Here is a 19,498-nt window from a genome sequence, read left to right as displayed (position 1 = left end):
GAGTGTTTTGGAAATGTAGATAAATGCTTCTTTAAATTAAAAAAGCAATGCAATGTGTACAAATATGATCTAATGTTCTTTGCCGTTCTATGACAGCTGCTTTGGAAAACTCACTATGTCTCAGGGTCAGAAATATTCATATTTACTCTGCATAATCAGTACAAGCAAAATATAAACATTTTGGCAGAAGCCCAGTCAGAGAAGGTCTAATTACAGCTCTACAAACATGCAAAGCAATTTGTCCCTCAAATTTTAATTTTATACAATTTAAATTATTACCACCACTCTATTAAAGACCTGTTTTGACCAAAACACTTTAGAAACAAAAAGGATCTTAAGCATGTAAAACAAGAGGCAGTTGATGAGAAAAAATGCAAACAAACTCAGTTTTACCTTTTCTCCGCCTGCCTTTGCCTCTCTTCCTGGTGAAAAGTGCTTGACAAGAATCATATATCAGCAGAATTTAAGTGATTCAATCTGGTAAAGTATAAGCATACTGAGAGTTTTATTCATTTATTTATTTATTTGTGCGTCTGATCATTTAAAATTTAAAAAGACATTATTCTTTGAAACCCAGTGTAACTATAAATCCTGACAATGACAAATGAGAAAAATAGGTGATGTAAAAGTTCACCACCACCTGCAGCTGCGTTCACAGTTGAGTTATTACATCACTGGAGCTTATCGGCCATCGGTATTAACCTCCATGTGACACAACATACAGATCTTAGGGATCATTTGAATCAGAAAGCTTCATGATGCACCACCATCTGCTGCCCCCATCCCAGTGCTGGGCAAACAGAAATCCAGTCCATGAGGTCCAGTGGATTTATATTTTTATGTGTTTCTGCTTGAACACCTGATTTATATGGCTAACAGTCTATAACTTGTTTAAAAAAAAACATGTGGATCTATAACTCTCAGTTATACAGAAGAAAAAACTGGAACAAGCACTGACAAAGGTTTACTCAGTTTGTGAACATCAATAAAATCCACGTAAACATGTTGAGTTTTAATATTCAAGTGACAATTTCTAATTAATGAATGTGGAATAGTTTCAATCAAGTGATGCAGCATTCAACAACATCTGTATTTTTTTATTTTCTTTAGATCTGTTAAAAAGTGCTTTGTGTGTCTGGCGGGAGTCTCTTTCTCTTTCTTCTTCCTTCACTCAGACTCAGTCGTTGGAGGCTGATAACTGGATCTGCGTGAAACTCGATCCAGTCGCTCCACAGCCACGCTCTCAAACGCCCGCCTCATCAGAGGATGCTCCTCCAGGACTTCGTTGAAGTCGTCCACACTCAGCGAATAAAGGCGACAGTAGGTGTCGGCCCTCACGCTGGCCGTCCGTCGGCCCTGAGTTAGTAGGCAGATCTCTGAGCCGAGAAAAAGAATTGGTTTAGTCAAAGTTAGAAGAAAAACTCAAAATCTTTCTAAATATTTTTGGTTTAGTTTCTAGTCCAAATATTTTAGTGCACTTGAAGTAACTTTTCAACAAGATATTGGAGCTAGTTTTAAGTCCATAATTGCTTAATCTTGACTTTAAAATGTACTGGTTTCACAGGCTGATTATTTTACTTATTGTATTGTAAAAATGTCTTGTAATAAGTAAAATAATATGTTAGTGGGACTGGTACTTGATACTTATATTAAGAAATAATTGACTTAAAACAAACTCCTTCTTCTCACAGAAATGCTATTTGTAAATTAGTTTTGTCTTATTTCAAGTGAATTTTTATTGTTTGCTCAATAAAAATTCATGGTAAGATTTTTTTTTACAGTGCAAGACAAAAAAACTACACTGCAAAACTTATTTACAGTATAATTATAATCAAGCAACTAGCACATTATCTTCATTGATTTTACAGAGTGTAATATTTCATAAATGTTAGTTTTTTCTTCAAAATGACATCAAGCCAATGACAAAAAATTACATTTACCACAAGAAATTCAGAATAAATAGTAAATATTAGTTGGAAAATGTAGTGCAGTTACAACCAAGGGTTCTGTGGGAGATTTTATAGAAGAAGGGCAGCAATAATCTGAATAATAAAGACTCTCGTAGAGTTGATAAGTAGCTGAATAGAGTTTTAATACTCCGCTGTATTTACCTCCAAAGTAGGCTCCATCACTGAGCACTAACTCCTTACTGCCACGCGGGATAATCGTGACGGTGCCATGCTGGATGAAATACATTTTCCGACCCAGCGTTCCCTCTCGTATTACATAGTCTCCCGGCTGGAAAACTTCAAAGCGCAGCTTGGTCAGGATCACGGTGACAAAGTGAGGGTCGGTGTTGGCAAAGAGCGGCATGTTGGCGACAAGTCCACGGCAGTTATAGCTGACAATCTCCTGCATGACGGAGACAAAATGGACAGAAGTAAACCAAGTGGAAAACACATTTTTAGTTTTCTTCTGTGCATGTTGAAGACTGTTGATAAAATGTATGAATATTAACTCATGTAAGGTGCCAAACTCCAGTCTTCAAGGGTTCAAGTTTTGCAACTTTTAGATATGATTCTGTTTCAACACACCTGATTGAAATAGTTAAGTTCCCTCCTCTGCTTTCAGTCAAGTTCTGCTAATTGACTTTACTTGGGTGGATCTTATATGAAGTATTACATAAACGTTTTGGCAATGATACAATAATTATGACACTTAAACTCCTGGCACTTCATGCAGATTCTCTGTCTGCACCTTAAATTCTAACCACAATCTGCTCTCATTAATAACTCTTGGAATTAAAAGAGGGAACAATCAAAGTTCTTTCTTTGATTGAAGAATAACCCACCTCCTTAAGTGGGTCGCTGAGTTCTCCCAGTATGCTGTCTTCATCAAACATCTTGCCTTGGAATCGGTGCTCATAGTAGTCATGAATCCTCTGCCGCACATCGGCCGGCAGTTTATGAAACGACATATACTGCTCCACTTGCTTGTACTGCAAAAATCACATGAAATGCTTTGTGACTCGACCTTCATGAGGACGCAGTCAAAGTTCTGTGGCGCTTCTCTCAGGTGTTGTGAGTCCCGTTTCCTGCCATGTGTTTGCTGAATTACATCACCGTAATTAAAATTATTCCATTTGTTTTGTGTAGTTTTTTTTGTCTCCCATTCTAAGTGGATTACAAACTCATTTGTGATCACTGTCTGCTGTCAGTAGAGGTGCTGCCATTTGTCATCATCTGCTCAGCTTTATCATGTGAAAATCCCCAGTGAAAGGTCACAGTGAAAATCCATTAGATAGTAAACATGTTATATGTAGCGCTGTCTCTCTGAGCAAAGTTTGAATAAGTAAGCAAGCCTCTGATCTGAAACATGACTGCGATATTAAAACTCAAAGCCAGAGGCACATTAGTGTCCATGTGACGCTCCTGGAACATATTATCCACTAAACATTAGAGTGTGTAGCCAAAAGGTTTTAGTCTTAAACCTTTACAAGAGACCTATTATGCTAAATTTATATTTTGCAAGTTTTTATACTTTTTTTTAACTTCTCCTAGAAACGCTTAGAAAATACGTGTCGTTTTTTTGGCTAATAAATTAATGTTTTTTTGGGTCTGGAAAATGAGCCGTTTCTAAAAACTCCCGATTGTTAAGTGACAAACAATGGGCGCTGCGCCGTTACCTAGCAACCACTGCAAAGCGCAGCCCGTCACCTAGCAACGCAAGTTGAGCTCCAGAATGTTCGGTCGGCAGATTTTACCTCTCAAACAATAAAACACTGAAACAGACAAGTGTTTTATTGTTTACTTACCATTCAGAAAATATGTCTATAATGTTCAGAGACGGTTGTATAATTAAATTAGCAGCTTATTTGGATTTAAAGTGACAAGAGCCACAAAAAAAACCCAGCTCATTCTGAAACGAACTCAAAATACTCAGCCTTGATCAGAGTAAATGTAAGACTGACTATGTGCAAAAATAATTTATGAAAATGTTTTGTACAGCCCATAGACCTACCCTAACCTGTTCAAGGAAACATAAAAGGTCATATTTAGAGTCTTGTCAGAGATAATTACCTTCTCCTGATACTGGCGATGGGATGCATCCAAAGATTGGACCAGGTTAGTTGCGTGACCCAGGAACATGGCATAGCAGGTGGCCCCAACAACCATGCTGATCATAGTGAGCCAAACATCGGTCATGCCCTCTGGAGGGTGAGCGCCGTATCCTATACATAACATGTGACTCATGGCCATGAACAGGGCGTAGGAGTACTGTATATGCCAGGTGGCGTTCTGAAGAGAAGAATATTTCATTTAGCTGTGATTGTATTTATGTTGTAAATATTCAATTATTGAATATATCATTTGAGGTTAGATGTTTAGGCAGAGCCTGGACTCACCACCATGTTGTTTTTAGATACCCAACAGTCCGGAGGAAAGTCTTGCAGCATAGGAACCATGAAGGTCAGACAGCCATCCCAGTGGCACAGCAGCAGCATCATACCAATCAAGTTGACTATACGCACCACAGCACTGGCCAAGTCATAAGTCATGTGGAAAATCTGTCACAGGAGATGTTAAATAAGTTCAAGTTCAGTTGATTTAAAGTCACTAAGATGTCCAAGTGCTATTATAGAAAACGTTTCAAAAACAAGACAGATATAAATTACAAAGTATAGATGTGAGTTAAAAGGGAGAAATAACATTAACAGATTAGAACATAAAGTGTATTGAGGAAATAATAACAAAACAGCTTATTCAGTGTTGAAAGACAACAGGAAAAGGAAATCAATTTACAAACTTAAGGCAAAGTTGCCTGTCTCACATAGTAAGACAACATTTACAAAGTTTTGTCACTAAACACTCAAGTTCCTTGTTCTTGGGGCGGTACAACAAGACAGACAAGTATCATGAGAGAAACTGAGTTGTATGCTGGAACGTGACAGTTCCAGGCAGAAACCACACTTTCTTCTTATTGTAAACATGATTGTGAGGCGTGACTAAGTCCGGTATACAGTGAATTTTATGATAGTGAAGACTGGCAGAGGTGAGTGCAGAAACACCCAAATGGGTCACGGATAGCTTAAAGTACAGTTGGTTAGATCTGAACACAAGAGCATCTGTTTTCTTCTCATTGTAACTAACACAATTTGAGCCATTCACACCTTGGTGTCATTAAGATACAATCAAGATACAGTGGAAGACGAGTTATTGGAGTTAGTGAATGGGAATGTGGTTGGTCTGTGTGAACAAGCAAAGTCAATGTCATTTTTTATGCTTACACACCAGTTTCTCTGAAATGTCTCGTATGTCCTATCAAGTTGAAGCTGTATGTGCTTTTCACCTCTCTGACCATGGAGTTAATGATTTGTTGCATCATCTTGCCAACTATTATAATCTCATTGGGTTATGATTAAGTAGGGCTGGGCAAGTGATCAATAACACTATATATTGGGAGACACACACGATCAATATCAATAGATAAAATGTTCAATAATTTCACTGAACCTGACTCAGAACTGAACAGCATTCTGGGGGATGTAGGCAGAGGAAAGACCTCTCACATCTAGCTAAGCAAAGTTGGTGGAATCAACTGACTGACTCGCTCTATGGTTACCTAGCAACTCATTCATTCTTCGGTTACCTAGCAACAACCTGCTGAGTAACTTGTGCAGCAGCAGTTTAAGGTTTCACCACCACTCCTCATATCTGCTTAAAAATAAAAAATAACAGCATGGAGTGAAAGGAGAAAATTAGTACAACAGCTCAAGAGGAAACTGAATAAAACAGGAAAGGTCAAGTCAACAGTTGACCTTTTGATAATGGGTTTTTAACAATACATTCTGGCACAACCGGCCCTTGATAAGACCCACAATGAAAATGAATTTGATACCTCTGCTCCAGACAAGAGATAAGAATCACTCAGACAATGAGGTAAATAAAGAAGCAAAAGGGTGACAAGGGTCCTTGAGTGAGTGGCTGAAAAAATGACGTTCAAAACTGAGGAAACTATACAAACCAAGGGTGCATTTTTACTTCCTGTCCCATTCTTTTACCTCTTCCCACTGATGGATGTATCGGATGAGACGTGAGAGTCGGAGAAGACGGAGCAGACTGAGGATCTTGGTGAAACGCACAATCCTCAGAGCACGGGCCGTCCTGTACACATCAGACGACTCATGGCGGGACTCCAGGTCAACAATTAGAAAAATGTAATCAACAGGGATGGAGGAAACAAAGTCTACCAGGAACCAGGTGCGGAGATAATGCATGCGGATCTCTTTGGGGTCCAGAATAATGTGACTGTCCTCTCCCGGGATACCGGTACGAAAGTTGAAGACTAGATCCATGAGGAAGAGGGTGTCGGAGAGGAAATTGAAGATGATCCAGGGCAGGGTGTTTTGGTCTTCAAAGAAGGTGATTCCCCAGGGCAGGATGACCAGATTACCCATCATCAGAAGAAGCATCACAATATCCCAGTAAAACCTGCACAAAACAAGAGAGACCAATTAGATCTGTGGTTCTCTGATGAGATTACCTACAAAACCTAGACTGTGTAAATGTTTAGGTTAATATTCAGGTTCTCACTCTAATTATGAAAGGACTCTTTGTTGACTTTAAATAGAGTTTTTTAATGAAGGTATAAATCCCAAAAGAGTTCTCTACCTAAACTCTTTGATATAGAAAACACATGTACAAAAAAACCCTCGTAAACTCTCAGTCATTCTTCATCCAAAGAATCAAGTCATTGTTACTCTGCAGCTGCTGCAAGTAGGAAAACTGATCTGTCTTTCCGATATGCATGATTGGCTGAACTGTGTCTTTAAAAAGGTTTCATGTCTCCGATACAAGAACGTCATCATGTGTCATATTTCCTTCATTCCACAACAACAGACTACAAATTTAAACATATTTGAGTAACATCTCCTCACTTTGTTGAACTTTCTAAAGAACCATTTCCAAACAGGTACCTGAAATACTCTACTGCACCATTAATGAATGGACATACATTTTAGAGTATATAAGTGTGTCGGCAGAAAGTTAAGGTAAATAGAAGCAAAGAAAGGAAAAAATATAAAAACAGGCAACATAAGAAAATGAGAAGAATCGGTATCGGCCGATGCTAAACCTCAGATATCTGTATTGGTATTGGAAGTGAAAAAAGTGCATCCCTAAACAAAACCTAGCAGAACATGATTAGAAACACTTAGTACTGTATTAAGAATGGAAGAAACTACCATCAAAACGCCGGTGTGTTAAGGTCAGAGTCCGTTCTGTGTTGATTTGCTCTCTCACATTAACTCAAATTGTGATAAAAACATTCTTTCATTGGTTAACAGATTTTTAGAATGTTTAATTTACCTGTTAAACTTGTTAATTTTAAATAATAGCTTCATGGTTTGACCTAATTACCAGGGTACGACATCCATCTCATTATTCTCTGAATAGTTTCTGTCACAAGAATAGCCCCTGCCATTAAAAATGAATACTGCTTGCCGTATATGTTGAACAAGGCATTGAGCAGAAGAGCGTATCACTCCCAGTGGAAATGTCTGCCTTGTGATTTGTGTGGAGCAGTGAACCTTATGGCTTCACTCTCCATTCATGTCGATTCCACTGGCCTGTATGTCTCCAGTGTCTCGTTATGCACCAAAGGCTCGGTTTGGATTTCCTTACAGATTGTTTACATCATTCACAGATTGTTTTACTGGCCTTCTGTCGCTCTTTCAATTACTCTGGGACGATAACTGAATATCAGCTGGACTGATTTTGATTACAGCATTCTTCCTCTTAAAGCAGACCAAGAGGAGATAAAGAACGAGTTAATGAGATTTTTGTTTTCCTTCCCATTCATTCCTCCTTCGATCCCCTTTTGGTCGTGTCCTCCATGTCAACATGCCGGTTTACATGACTACTTATGCTCCAGCAGATTAGTGGCTACTTCCTGCTGCTAATAACTCCACCGATGACTCTGAAGGGTTTTACAGCTGTCCACGTGTTCACATTTATACAAGATTAATGTGCAAGTGTAGTTTCAGCGGCAGAAAAAGCTTTTAGACCGGATATTAATGGTTTATATTGAGAAACATGCAGCACTGATCTGCCATACTCAGCATATATTAAGAGCATGCATATTTTGTTAGATTATAAGTTAAAATATCAAAATATTTTATTAGAATTTTACACTACAAAAACACAAAATCTTACTTATTTCTGGTCTAGCTTCTTAGTACGCTGAAGATAATACAAAACTAACTCACAAGCAACATTTGGGCAAGAAATAGGAGCATGATTTAAGTCTATAATTTTTTAATATTAATGACAAAATACTAGTTATTTGTAAAATAATCTATCAGTGTAACAAGGTATTTTTACCATATTGTAATTGGAATAATGTCCCAGTCAAACTAACACTTTTTAATCAATATTAAGGAATTATTTACTTTAAACAAGCTCCCATATGTTGCTGAAAAGTTAGTTTTCTCCTATTAAAAATTAAATATGGTTTTAAAAATGTTTTAAATGAAAAAATGTATACATCCAGGTAACTTTTTTTCTCTGTAGCTCTTGAAATATTTCTTGTCCACTTTTGCACATTCTTTGCAAAATAGTAAACAGTTTTTGAATTTGCCACTGATTCTTGGTTTGTTTCAGGTCTAGACTTTGACTAGGCCATTCAAACACATTGATATAAATTGTGCTCTGTGAGATATTTAGGGGTTGGGGCATTATTTTATATCCTAGCACAGCTCTGAACGTCTATTCTTCTCTGCTGGTGCGTGTGTTGTCTTCATTATTTGTACTAAATTACTCACAATTGGACTATCTTTACTAATAAGGTCACTTCTTAAGATGATTAATTGAAATAGATTTTAATAATTGGAATCAGATTTAAAGTGGAAGAAGTCAAACTACACTTCAGATTATTTTTTAAATTAAAAAGCATGTTATTTCTCTTCTGTTTTACAATTATGGTAATATACACTGAAGTTTGCATCAAATGTGGAGAAGTTCCAAAAGTATTCATATTTTTGCCAGTCTGCAAACTTTCCAACTTTTCTTGGTTCCTTTTGGGGGAACTTGTGTGAACCTAAACTGTAAACGAGTGCGGGGCGGTTCCAACTGGTCCATTATAAAGAGGAAGCTGGACCATAAGGTCTAAGGAGAGCAGGCTCTCTGTAATCTCCCCCTCAGCTGTCTGTGTATTATTGCATAATAGAGCAAGATGGGAATTATAGGGATTCTTATGGGCATTAATCCCTGTGCACCGGTTTATCCTCCCTGTCTGGCAAAGGCCTGATGGTTAAAAATTGTTTAAATCTGATGCCGGGTATCATTTATGACCTCACGCCCAGGCTGCTCGGGGGTCACCATTAAGATGGTGTGCTCCAAAAGCGTGACGATTCAACAAAACTGTCCCAAACCGAGGCTGAACACAAGCAAGTGAAGGTCAAATGTTCTGTTAAAATGGTGAGGGTCAAGAAAGAGAGTCCTCCTCATCTTATGAACTGGAAAATATTGAGTCACGTTAGAGTTGCATGATTAATCCAGTTGATCTTGCCCTAAATACTTTATCATTAATGAAATCCCTTCATCGCCTTATCATGTGCTACAAACCATGACATCAGCTGATGTCCTTGGAGAACTGGACATCACAATCTGTTTGTTTGGCTGCGTTTGCTGCTTTCAAGGGAAGTTTATAGAAAAAATCACACATTTGGAGACCTTAAAGAGGTAATACTATGTATTTTCCAGCCACATAGAATAATTTTATGGCACAATAAAAAAATAATGTTACCTTCAGTTGTTAAGAAAAATTTGGTATATATGAAAAACCACTTAAAAGAAATTTGACTTTGTAATTTAACAAATTGGGTTTCTGTCTCTTTCTGAATCTCCACCTTCAAGAAGTCATCAGAACATGGCTCCTCTATTATCACTTTAACAACGTTTTTACCAGTGTTACACCGAGAAGTAGCTCGTCTAATGAGCTCTGCAGATACACAATTCCACCAGGTGTTTGCTAATTGCTACTGACTAGTCTGAAGGAGCTGAGTGGGGGGATTGCAGAGGACTGCAGTTATGTGAAGTGGAAGCTCTGAGGAGGAGCTGCACCTCGAAGGCGGAGCTAAGTCCACCCAGTCGTTTAGCACAACTGAATGGTTGCCATGGATATTAAAAGGATTTCTCAAACATGCATGAAAGAATCAAGACAATACTCCAGGTATGTTTTTGATGAAGAAATAACATTACAACATGATGTAAATCTGAAAAAAGTCTATTTTTACAAGACTGTATTAGACCCGTTGTAGATGGAAAAAAGGAGTAAATTTTCACCAAAAATATATCTCTAAAATACTCTAGAAAAAACGAGGGCATTTCTAGGTTTGAAAAGTTGAAAATTCACAAGAAAACTTTCATTTTTTAATTTCATAAATTTTTGAGAGAAAAAATTTTTGAGAGAAAAATTTTTAAATTTCTGAGTTTGAACAATTGCAAATTTCCAAGAAAATCCACCAGAAATTTTCTAGAAAACTTTTTTCTTAAATAGTTGAAAAGATGTTGAAAACTGAAACTCAGAAATGTCCTTGTTTTTACTAGAAAACTTCTGAGATTAAGCTCAAAATGTAAGTTTTTTTCCCCCTAGTAATTTTCAATGTTTCAAACTCATAAATGTTTTTGTTTTTCCTAGAAAATTTATTAGGTTACAAATTTGTGAATCTTTTTGGCGGAAATGTACTTTTATTTTAATCAATAAAGGCCCTAACAGACGCCATCATAGATTTTCCATAATGTTGCCCCTCTGAACAACACAGAAACTTAAATGATTTTTCTATTTTGAATCAGGACCTCCATGGTCACCTAAACCGAAGATTACCTGAAATCACTGTAGGGGTGGATGATCCACACCCCAAAGCTCTTGACCCTTTCCTGCTCTGCCGCGACCCCCTTGTGACTGCCGAACATGCGCAGTGAGAACTTGTTGACGCCGGGCTGCAGCATGGAGCCGAACTGCTTCTGGAAGTACGTGGACTGATCCTGCAGCAGGTCCTCCAGGCCGACCTCGGCCTCTGCTCCCATGTCCAGGGTGCCGTCCGGGTCTGCCGTGTAGTCGTCATTGTGGGTCTTGACCAGAGTGAAGAGAGTCCGGGAAATGTCGCTTCTCTTTTCGGTCTTTGGAGAGGGGCTGCTCGGAGGAGTCGTCCTCTGGGAGCTGCTCCTCCATCTGGAGAAGCGCAGGCTGCTCCAGCTGCGGTACCGGGGGGTCTCCGCTTTGTGAGCCGGACTGTCTGCGGTTCCTCTCTGATCGTCTATGCTCCTAGAAGGGCTGGTCATTTCTGTATGATTTTCACTTGAAACTCAAAAAAGTTAAAAGTTTTCCTTTAACTTGTCTTGAGATCTAAATGTTTATTAAAACTTCCATTTAGTATTTTGTGTCCAAGTTAAAAAAATAAATAAATTAAAAAAAAAAACTACAACACTCAAAAAAAGAGAAATCCTCAAAGTTATATATGTATAAATAATAGAAAAGTTGTAAAACTTTTTCTGATGAATTAATCCTGCTCCGTGAAAAACCACAAACTTGATCCGCGGATGTGTTTTCCTCTGGAATGACCAGGAGAGGATGGATGCAAATTGCCACAGAGGACTCAGTGGCCTTCTGTAATCGGCTTTTTGTCACAGCCGCGTCTACTCAACCCTCTTCCTCCCTCCCTCCTCCTCCCTCCCTTCTTAAGAGGAGAGTCCCACTAAGTGGTCTTATGTTGCGAAATGTCTGAGTGAGCAGGAACAAAAAAAACTTAATGAATTTCTCATCACAATTGAATTGGTTTTAAAATGGAAACCTATCACTTCCCTCACAACTTCTGGTTGATATAAGCTCGTTATTTACACAAATTATCTGCTAATTAAAGCATTATATTTATGAATGCTGTTTGTAAAGTTTCACAGTAAAAAGAACAAAAACAGCAATATTTAAGTCTATCATATTTTCCCCGTGTTATTCCTGGTGACGTGTGATGTCAGAGTTTCAAACTAAATGTGTAATATTTCGTTTGCAAACTAAATGTTTAGCTTTCAAATTGACCCTAAATATTTTGCTTGCAAACTAAATTTTTAGGTCCAAACTAAATGTTTAACTCTGAACTAAATATTTAGCTTCCAAGCTAAATATTTAGACCAAAGTTAAACATTTACTTTGCTAACTAAATGTTTAATCTTTAACAAAATGTAGCTCAGACTTAAACAATTAATTGGGAACTAAATATCTTGTTTGTAAACTAAATATTTAGCTTCCTACATATTTAGTTAATACTAATGCTATGAATGCACATGATTGCACAGCACATGATTTGTGTATTTAAAGGATCCAAATACAGACTCAGAGACCAGAACACTTTAAAGTATTTGAACGCAGCAAAGAGAAGCTGGCTGTTTGGTTTATTTTTTAGTAATTTTGCTGTTATATCTGCATTTTTATTTTATTTTATTTTCCTTTAACCAAGAACAATTAGATATTGAAACAAGTCAAAAGAAGAAATGACAGTTGCATGTGATTTCAAAAAAGTATAAAAATACAAAAAACTCCAAGCAGTTTAGTGCAAACACCACTTAAAAACAAGAGACATCAAGAAAAATAGACATATGATGGTATTTAGTGTCCTTATTTGAACTTTAGGTAACATCCTGAGCAGATTATGTTTGTTTTTATTATAGCAACAAACATAATCTTCAGGTTTAATTTTTCTACAGTGATCCCAATAAATTTCTTCATTTAAATTTTCTTAGAAACAAGTATATTTTCTGAAATCTACCAAGGAAACACATGCATTATGGTTTAGAGATCCCCCACATTATGTCTGCTCTAGTGTGTGTTGTTGTGTCTGAGTGGGATCAGTCATAATAAAGTGTAGACTCAACACAACAGATGTAGGGTTTGAGTCTTTATGCTTTTTTATCTTCTTATTCTAAATCCTCCATTTATTAAAGCTCTTCGCAATCTAAAGAGACCTTTCAGAGTAAATACAGGGTTCAGATTTACTAGTCACGTTTATTTGACTGCTGCTGCGGCCAAACGGAATCATTGATCATAGATTATTGTGTAACAGTTTTGCTTTGAAGATGTCTCTACTGAAGCGGCGTGTCTGGCTCAAATGCAAAAACTTGTTGCACTGCTTTTTCTGTGAACCTTATGTGAAAACAAAGAAAACAAAAATATGGATTTTGCATATTATTAACCTTATGACACGTTTTATAAAATACTTTGTAGTATTTTGAGGGGCGTCAAACATGAAAGCGTGAAACTCTAAATACTCTTAGATCCATTCCTGGTCAAACATCAGAATCAAATCAAATTCCCTCTTAAAAATGTTTCCTACAGAATTCAGCTGTTTACTACTTTCATAATATAACCAGCCTGTATGTATGGGTTCTGTTTTTCTGTAATCATCCTACTTAACTACCTGCATCCTGTCTGCATTCATACTTCATGACCTACAATGTGATACAAACCAGTTCAAACTTAGACTTAAAAACATCCATTTTCAAAAGACTGGAAATGCACAGATTTATTTATAATAGAGATTTACAAACACTACAAGTCGAAACACTAGCTCAATTTTCAGGCAGAGAAAACATTTTGAGATTTTTAAGTGCAGATTGTAATGGTAAAAAACACTTTCATATCATCATAAGGGTCCATTTCTGAAGTATAAAATGTTTTTTGGAGTTTGTTACCGATGTGGGTTTGTAGTTTTATCTGCTTAACTTTTCTTGAGCTTGAATTGGTGGTGTGGCACAAAATTCCCTGAAAAGCAGAACAATTTGTTATTCTTAATGTGTAGCTACATTCTCTGAAAACGTTTGATGTGTTTCGTTAAATTGCGTCTTACACAGATTTTTCGTTATTTGTCACATATTTGCATATCGGGCTGCGTGCTGATAGATTTGCTGTCAGACTGATGATCTCTTGTTTCCAGGCTTCAGACTCTGCATTGAAGGTCGCTTAAAAGAGAAAGAAAGGAAGCGGGTCAGAATTGAGCTGTCGTTCCTGCATTTGACCACATGGTGGCAGAGGTGCAGCGTGTCTGTGCTTCCTACCTGTGGTGCTTTTGAGCGCTTCCTCTATAGATGCCAGCTCCTCGTTTTTTGTTTTCTGCATGGGAGAAATGAGAAATAATGACATTACATGTACATTTTTTTTAGAATATATATTATATGTTTCAGAACATCACAGCAATTTAAATATTGATCAAACACAACATGCAGTTTTTAAATAAAGATGTGTGGAAAAATAATAAATGGTTTCTGCCACACTTAGTAGCAACAACTGCAACGCACCCTTTTTGATAACTTGCAATGAGCTTTTCCAGAATGGCATTTTCAAGGTCATGCCACAACACCTCAGTAAGTTTGAGGTCAGGACTTTGACTAGGCCACTACAAGGTCTTCGTTTTGTTTGGTGTGTTTTGGATCATTGTCCTGCTGCAGAACCTTAGTTCGTTTCAGTTTGAGGTTGCAAGCAGACGGCCGAACATTTGCCTTCAGAAAAAAATTTAAACGAGCCTTAATCCCTTTTCCACGCAGGAACACGGAGGTTAATTTAAAACATTCAAAAAACATCCACGAGTGTGCTTCCTCAAAGGCAAGATGCTGTGAATAAATAAACCCGATGACATCATCATCCAAGCTTTAATAGATGTTTGGGGTGAGGTGTATGTAAACTTGTGAGTCTGAAGAAAGCTGTAAAGGAAAATTTTAAGACAATCATCTCTGTCATTGTGGAATTTTACAAACAGAAATATTCTAATCCTGACTCAGAGTCACACAGTGAGGATAAAATAAGGCTGTTTGTGGGTTTTATAGTGTAAATATAAATATCTGATTTTAGCTGCAGGTGTTGTCATGCTTAAGGTGACCGCACTAAATTTATAAATGTGTGTGAGTGAATGTTGACTTCTATTTAACAAGGTTAAAGTGTTAATTTGTTGATTTACGAGTCGGCTATATTTTCTGCGGCTGAGAACAAATATACCAAACAGTTTCGCCTTTCAGGGGTTAACACTCCTTCCGCTTATTTATTCTGTAAATCATTTTCATGCCACGGCTCTTGTATGAATTCAGGTTATGTTTGAAGTACTGAAGGAGTCATAAAACCCAGATCATGTGGGATGTGAGGACTCTGACCAGCAGCAGCGGCTCCACGGCCCGCATAAAGATGAAGAGGCGCTGAACGATGGAGACACCACACCTCATCATTGGAGCGGCTTGTGATCCTGTTTCATGAAGGGTGTGGTGACAATTGGTGTGGGGCAGCGTAGGCACAAACCAACCACAAACATAAAGGAAAGAATTATTTAAAAAAAAGAGTCCATTCAGCAACCCATAAACACAGGAGGAAGAATGTTATGCAGTTATGCAAAACACAAAGAAAAGCTTCAATGTATTTTATCTAGATTACAGCTGGGTCCTCGCTGTATTATCTTCTGATACTTCAGATACTACAATATATGCATGAAGCTATTTGCATTTAGAAAGATTGCACCAGGAAAAAGGAAATGTTAAAAGGCACACCTGGGATGAGGTGAAAACTATTTAAAATGTTTTATATTTCACGCTCCTGTTTGCCATTAGCCTTAACAAGCTGATCGGACCCTCTACCAATCAGCAAAGTCTTAATAAGGCAAGAGACGTTATGAAAAAGAAGGGGATACAAATAAAAGAATAAAACGCCGTTGCTGTAAAGCAAGGTCTCTTTCTGTTGTCTCTTCTGTTGCCTCGAAGAAAGAAAATCCAGGTTTTCAGCCCAAACCTGGATTTTCTTTCTGCGTGCATTGGTTGTTTCAGGTTACTCCAACTTCCTCCCACTGCCTAAAACTGTGCATTTTGTAAAACAACAGTCTAAGCTGTGAATGTGTCACAGGGTTATCCAATTAGAAGAAAAGAAAAACGCAAATTTACCAAGAACTAAGCTGACAGGTTAAAGAAGAAAAACATGTTCAGGAAAATGTGGCAAGAGGAAGAGGTGAAGAACTCCACTGCTCCAGACGGAGGAGTCTGACAACAGGACGACTACCAGTCTTCACTCTTTATTTCTGTCTGGTCTTCTTGGAATAGTGACAAAAAAGCTATTGCTGAAATTATTGTATTTGTAAAGACTTTTAAAACAACTATAGCTGATATAAAGCACCAGACATAGCTCCATGCTACAAAAAAATGTATAAAAAAGCTAAAAGTAGCAAGTAAATTCATTTTAATTAAATTAAAGTTCCATTTTTGCAGTGATTCTGTTAGATGTGGGTGATATGACTCACCACCCAGGGCAGCAGTTTGTTGGGGGCGACATGAAAAACAATAAGGTTTTTCTTGTGGGATTTTCCATAACTGACTATTTACACCTGCAATCAAGAAGTTCGCATTTGGCATGAAGGTCATAGAAGAGTTTGCACCAGGCTCTATTTGTGCCAGAACTGCCACCTGTTTAGTACAAACCTCCATGCTAATGTAAATATCCCCCCAAAAAATGAGGTGACTTTCCTGTGAATAATTAGGAGTTATGATCCACAAACACTAATCCATCAACTGCATTTCTTAATTTTTCTTTTAACCAAAACGTGTTTGAAAAAATGCGTTTTTGCATCTTTTGGAAGGAGAAAAACAGACAAATAAAGAAGAAAGAAATGTATTTTAAAACATTTTACCATTTGCTCCTGACAGGTGGCGGCCTCAGAGTTCTTGTCCTCCAGCTGCTTGGTGAGTTGGAGCTGGTTAGCCTCCATGTCCTTCAACCTCTGTTCCCCATTTGTTTTAATGTCCTGCAACGACTTCTTAAAATTGATTTCATATTGAAGCTTGTTATAAAACACAAGTTTGGCCGTCTTCAGCTCTTCGTTCTTCCTGCCTATTATCTCCATCTCTCTGTATTGGCCTATGATGACCATGAGCAGCCCCAGGGCAATCAGGATGAAAAAGATGGAGACGATCACCAAGTTCGACATGGATGCGTCTGGGTTGCTGTAAAGAAGAAAACGAGCACAGTTAGACGTAGCAGGGAAAAGGTTGACAGGCTTTTGCAGCAGCAGCAGGATTCTTGTTGCTAGCAGTGGAAAACAAATATTTAACTTCCTCTTTTACAACCGGCAGACCTCAGTACTGTTTATCGTGGAGTCACTGTATTGTCAGCTCTCCTCTGCTCCTCTGTCCTCTACGCTGACATAGTGGACAGGGCAGAACAGGAAGTGTAGGCTGTCATTTCAAACTCTATTTACATGTGTCCCTCCCCTTATTCAGTTTTCTTTTCCAGTCATTCATTAAACCTGCTGTGTAGCTTTTGACCAAACCTCCTGAGGTAACAATGCAGGAATGCACCATCGCTCACTGCTGTACTTCTCCAAGGCAGCAGGGTGACCTGATAGGACTGGACCCGGCTGACTTTGTGAGGGAGGGGCTCCAGAGACTCTTGGTTAAAGTAGGAGCAAGTTTATTTACACGTATGCAAACGGCTCTGGTTTTTCAAAGAATTGCTAAGCCGCGGAAAAGTCTCTGAACCATTCAGTGGCTGTTTCAGCACCAAAAACACGGATGTAAACAGAAATACTTGGGCACAACAGTACCACTCCACCAAAAAGAGATCAACATAAATGCTCCTCAGTTAAATAACATATTTTCTGCTTCGTAATGAGAATTTCTATAAAATTGTTCTGATAAATATACAAAATTTAACTCCAAACAACATTTTACTGACTTTTGTGGATTTAATTATCAAGCAAGTTTAAGACAAAGTAATGCTCTTCATGGTTGACGTTCTTTTTTAAATTACTCCGGTCAAACTGGTCACACTATACAATATTAATCGATCCCAAATACATGCAACCCATATGAGCCTCATATGTCACATTTATGAACATAACCTTCAAGTCCTCAACTTACTACCATGCTTACTCCTCTTCCCAGCTGTTTCTTATCCCTTTATTTCCCTCTATTTGCACTTTTACTCGGCTACTTCCCATTCTTATCTGAACACAAATCCTCCAGTTGATTTGAAACTTTTTTCTGTGAGTAGTCATCATGCAGTCAAAGGGGCCATACAAATGCTGCAAAAAATAACAACAAAACCTCAACCAAGAAATCACTAGCATATCAGGAGTGGCTCCTACAGTTTGGTCCGTCCATTAAAAGTCATTTAAGGTCAATCTCTGAAATAATAATGGCAAGAGGAAAGGAGAAATCCTCGTTTCTGGTGATGTCCATGAGTTCAGGTTTTCAGGTTGTCAGTCCAAGCAAAGGGTTTTCTACCAAGTGCAGGAACCAACATTTTTAAAAGTTGTTTTCATTTGTTGATCCAGTTTTGAGTCCCTGAAATAGACAGATTGTTTAAAAAACAAACAAAAAAAAAAAATCGCTTTGCATTTTATGCCATGTTTTTGTTCAGCTAACTGAATTAAAGCTGAAAGTTTGTATTCCACTGTCTGAGTTGTTTCATTTGAATGCAGCTGCAATAAATTTAAATATTGGTTTCTGTTACTATGCAGGATAGTTATGCAGAATGTTTCAGCCATTTGTCTCTTCTGACCAACTCAGCAGTTTCTGTCTGTTCTCGTTACTTTATATGCAAAATTCCCACCGGTTAGTCAGCTGAGTGAAATCTAATTTTAGTGTATTTTCTAAATTACTGCGAATTCTTACTAATTCCTTATAAAAAATACTTCCATTGTGGCAGAATAAAATGCATAGTACTTACTGATACGTTCTTCCTTTCACAGTGCTGCGTCTCTGGAAGGATCCTGGACTGCAAATAAAAAGAAAATCAACACTTGGACTTCCTGTTTGGCAACTTAACGGCGCTGCCAGCCTGCCCACATGTTAAGGTACCCACTCCTGGCTGACAGGAATATCTTGATTCTCTGGAAAACATTAATGATGTATTTCCTGACTGTTGAGGTGAAAGAAGCCAAACCAGTGGGTCTCTTGTTTCTACAGATCTTTCTGACTTTATACTTCAAAATGATGATGAACCTAGACAAGAACAAGTATTTAAAACATTTTTTCCACGTAATCAGATGAACGTTAAACATAACGTACCCGGCCCGCATAACATAACCTCTATGTTATGCGAGTAGTGATGTCACATGGTGAACCATGTAGGTTGCTGCCGCCTCTCGCCCAATGACCGCTGGAGAAAGACACCAGCTCCCCTGCAAGATGTTCACTGAACTGGCTTAAAATGACGTTCTTTGACAAGAGCCACAAACTTAACTGTTCAGAGCAAAATACACCCTACGAGAGCCAAGTAGAAGGATCATCACACAGTAAGAACGTGGAATGAAAATAAATCAGTATTCTTGATCTTTACTGGAAGAAGTGGATGAAAGTCAGCAGCAAAAAGAAAGGAAAAAAATCCAGTTCACCAGCCATGTAGCAATATGGAATATTATCATGATAGGGGTTTGTTTTATTTCTCTTATGTTTAGCTCCATTAACGGAGCTTAGCAATTAGATGAACGTTAAACACTAATTCTGTGCTTCCTTTAGTCTTAAAGGAAGCACATTTTGCT

The 19,498-nt window shown here is 37.9% G+C and overlaps 1 protein-coding gene across 1 annotated transcript; it reads right to left on the bottom strand.

Moving 5' to 3' along the window:
- Nucleotides 1-948: 948 nt before the first annotated feature.
- LOC103130969 (potassium/sodium hyperpolarization-activated cyclic nucleotide-gated channel 2-like) lies at nt 949-11,619 on the bottom strand. Its single transcript, XM_007542507.2, has 7 exons — nt 10,825-11,619; nt 6,002-6,431; nt 4,346-4,507; nt 4,020-4,238; nt 2,792-2,938; nt 2,112-2,352; nt 949-1,376 (listed from the first exon to the last, which is right to left on the bottom strand). The coding sequence occupies exons 1-7, from the start codon at nt 11,280-11,282 to the stop codon at nt 1,168-1,170; spliced, it is 1,866 nt and encodes a 621-aa protein (XP_007542569.1). The 5' UTR covers nt 11,283-11,619; the 3' UTR covers nt 949-1,167.
- Nucleotides 11,620-19,498: the final 7,879 nt, after the last annotated feature.

This window comes from Poecilia formosa, unplaced genomic scaffold (genome assembly GCF_000485575.1).
Source record: "Poecilia formosa unplaced genomic scaffold, Poecilia_formosa-5.1.2 Scaffold701, whole genome shotgun sequence".
NCBI lineage: Eukaryota > Metazoa > Chordata > Actinopteri > Cyprinodontiformes > Poeciliidae > Poecilia > Poecilia formosa.
This window is presented reverse-complemented; position numbering and strand designations above follow the sequence as displayed.

Bases quoted from the DNA above. Each gene is read 5' to 3' on its own strand.
- LOC103130969 (XM_007542507.2), bottom strand. From the start codon at position 11,282: ATGACCAGCCCTTCTAGGAGCATAGACGATCAGAGAGGAACCGCAGAC. The intron at 4,239-4,345 runs GTGAGTCCAGGC...TCTTCTCTTCAG, and splicing joins TATCTAAAAACAACATGGTG to AACGCCACCTGGCATATACA. The intron at 1,377-2,111 runs GTAAATACAGCG...TTCTCGGCTCAG, and splicing joins TGATGGAGCCTACTTTGGAG to AGATCTGCCTACTAACTCAG.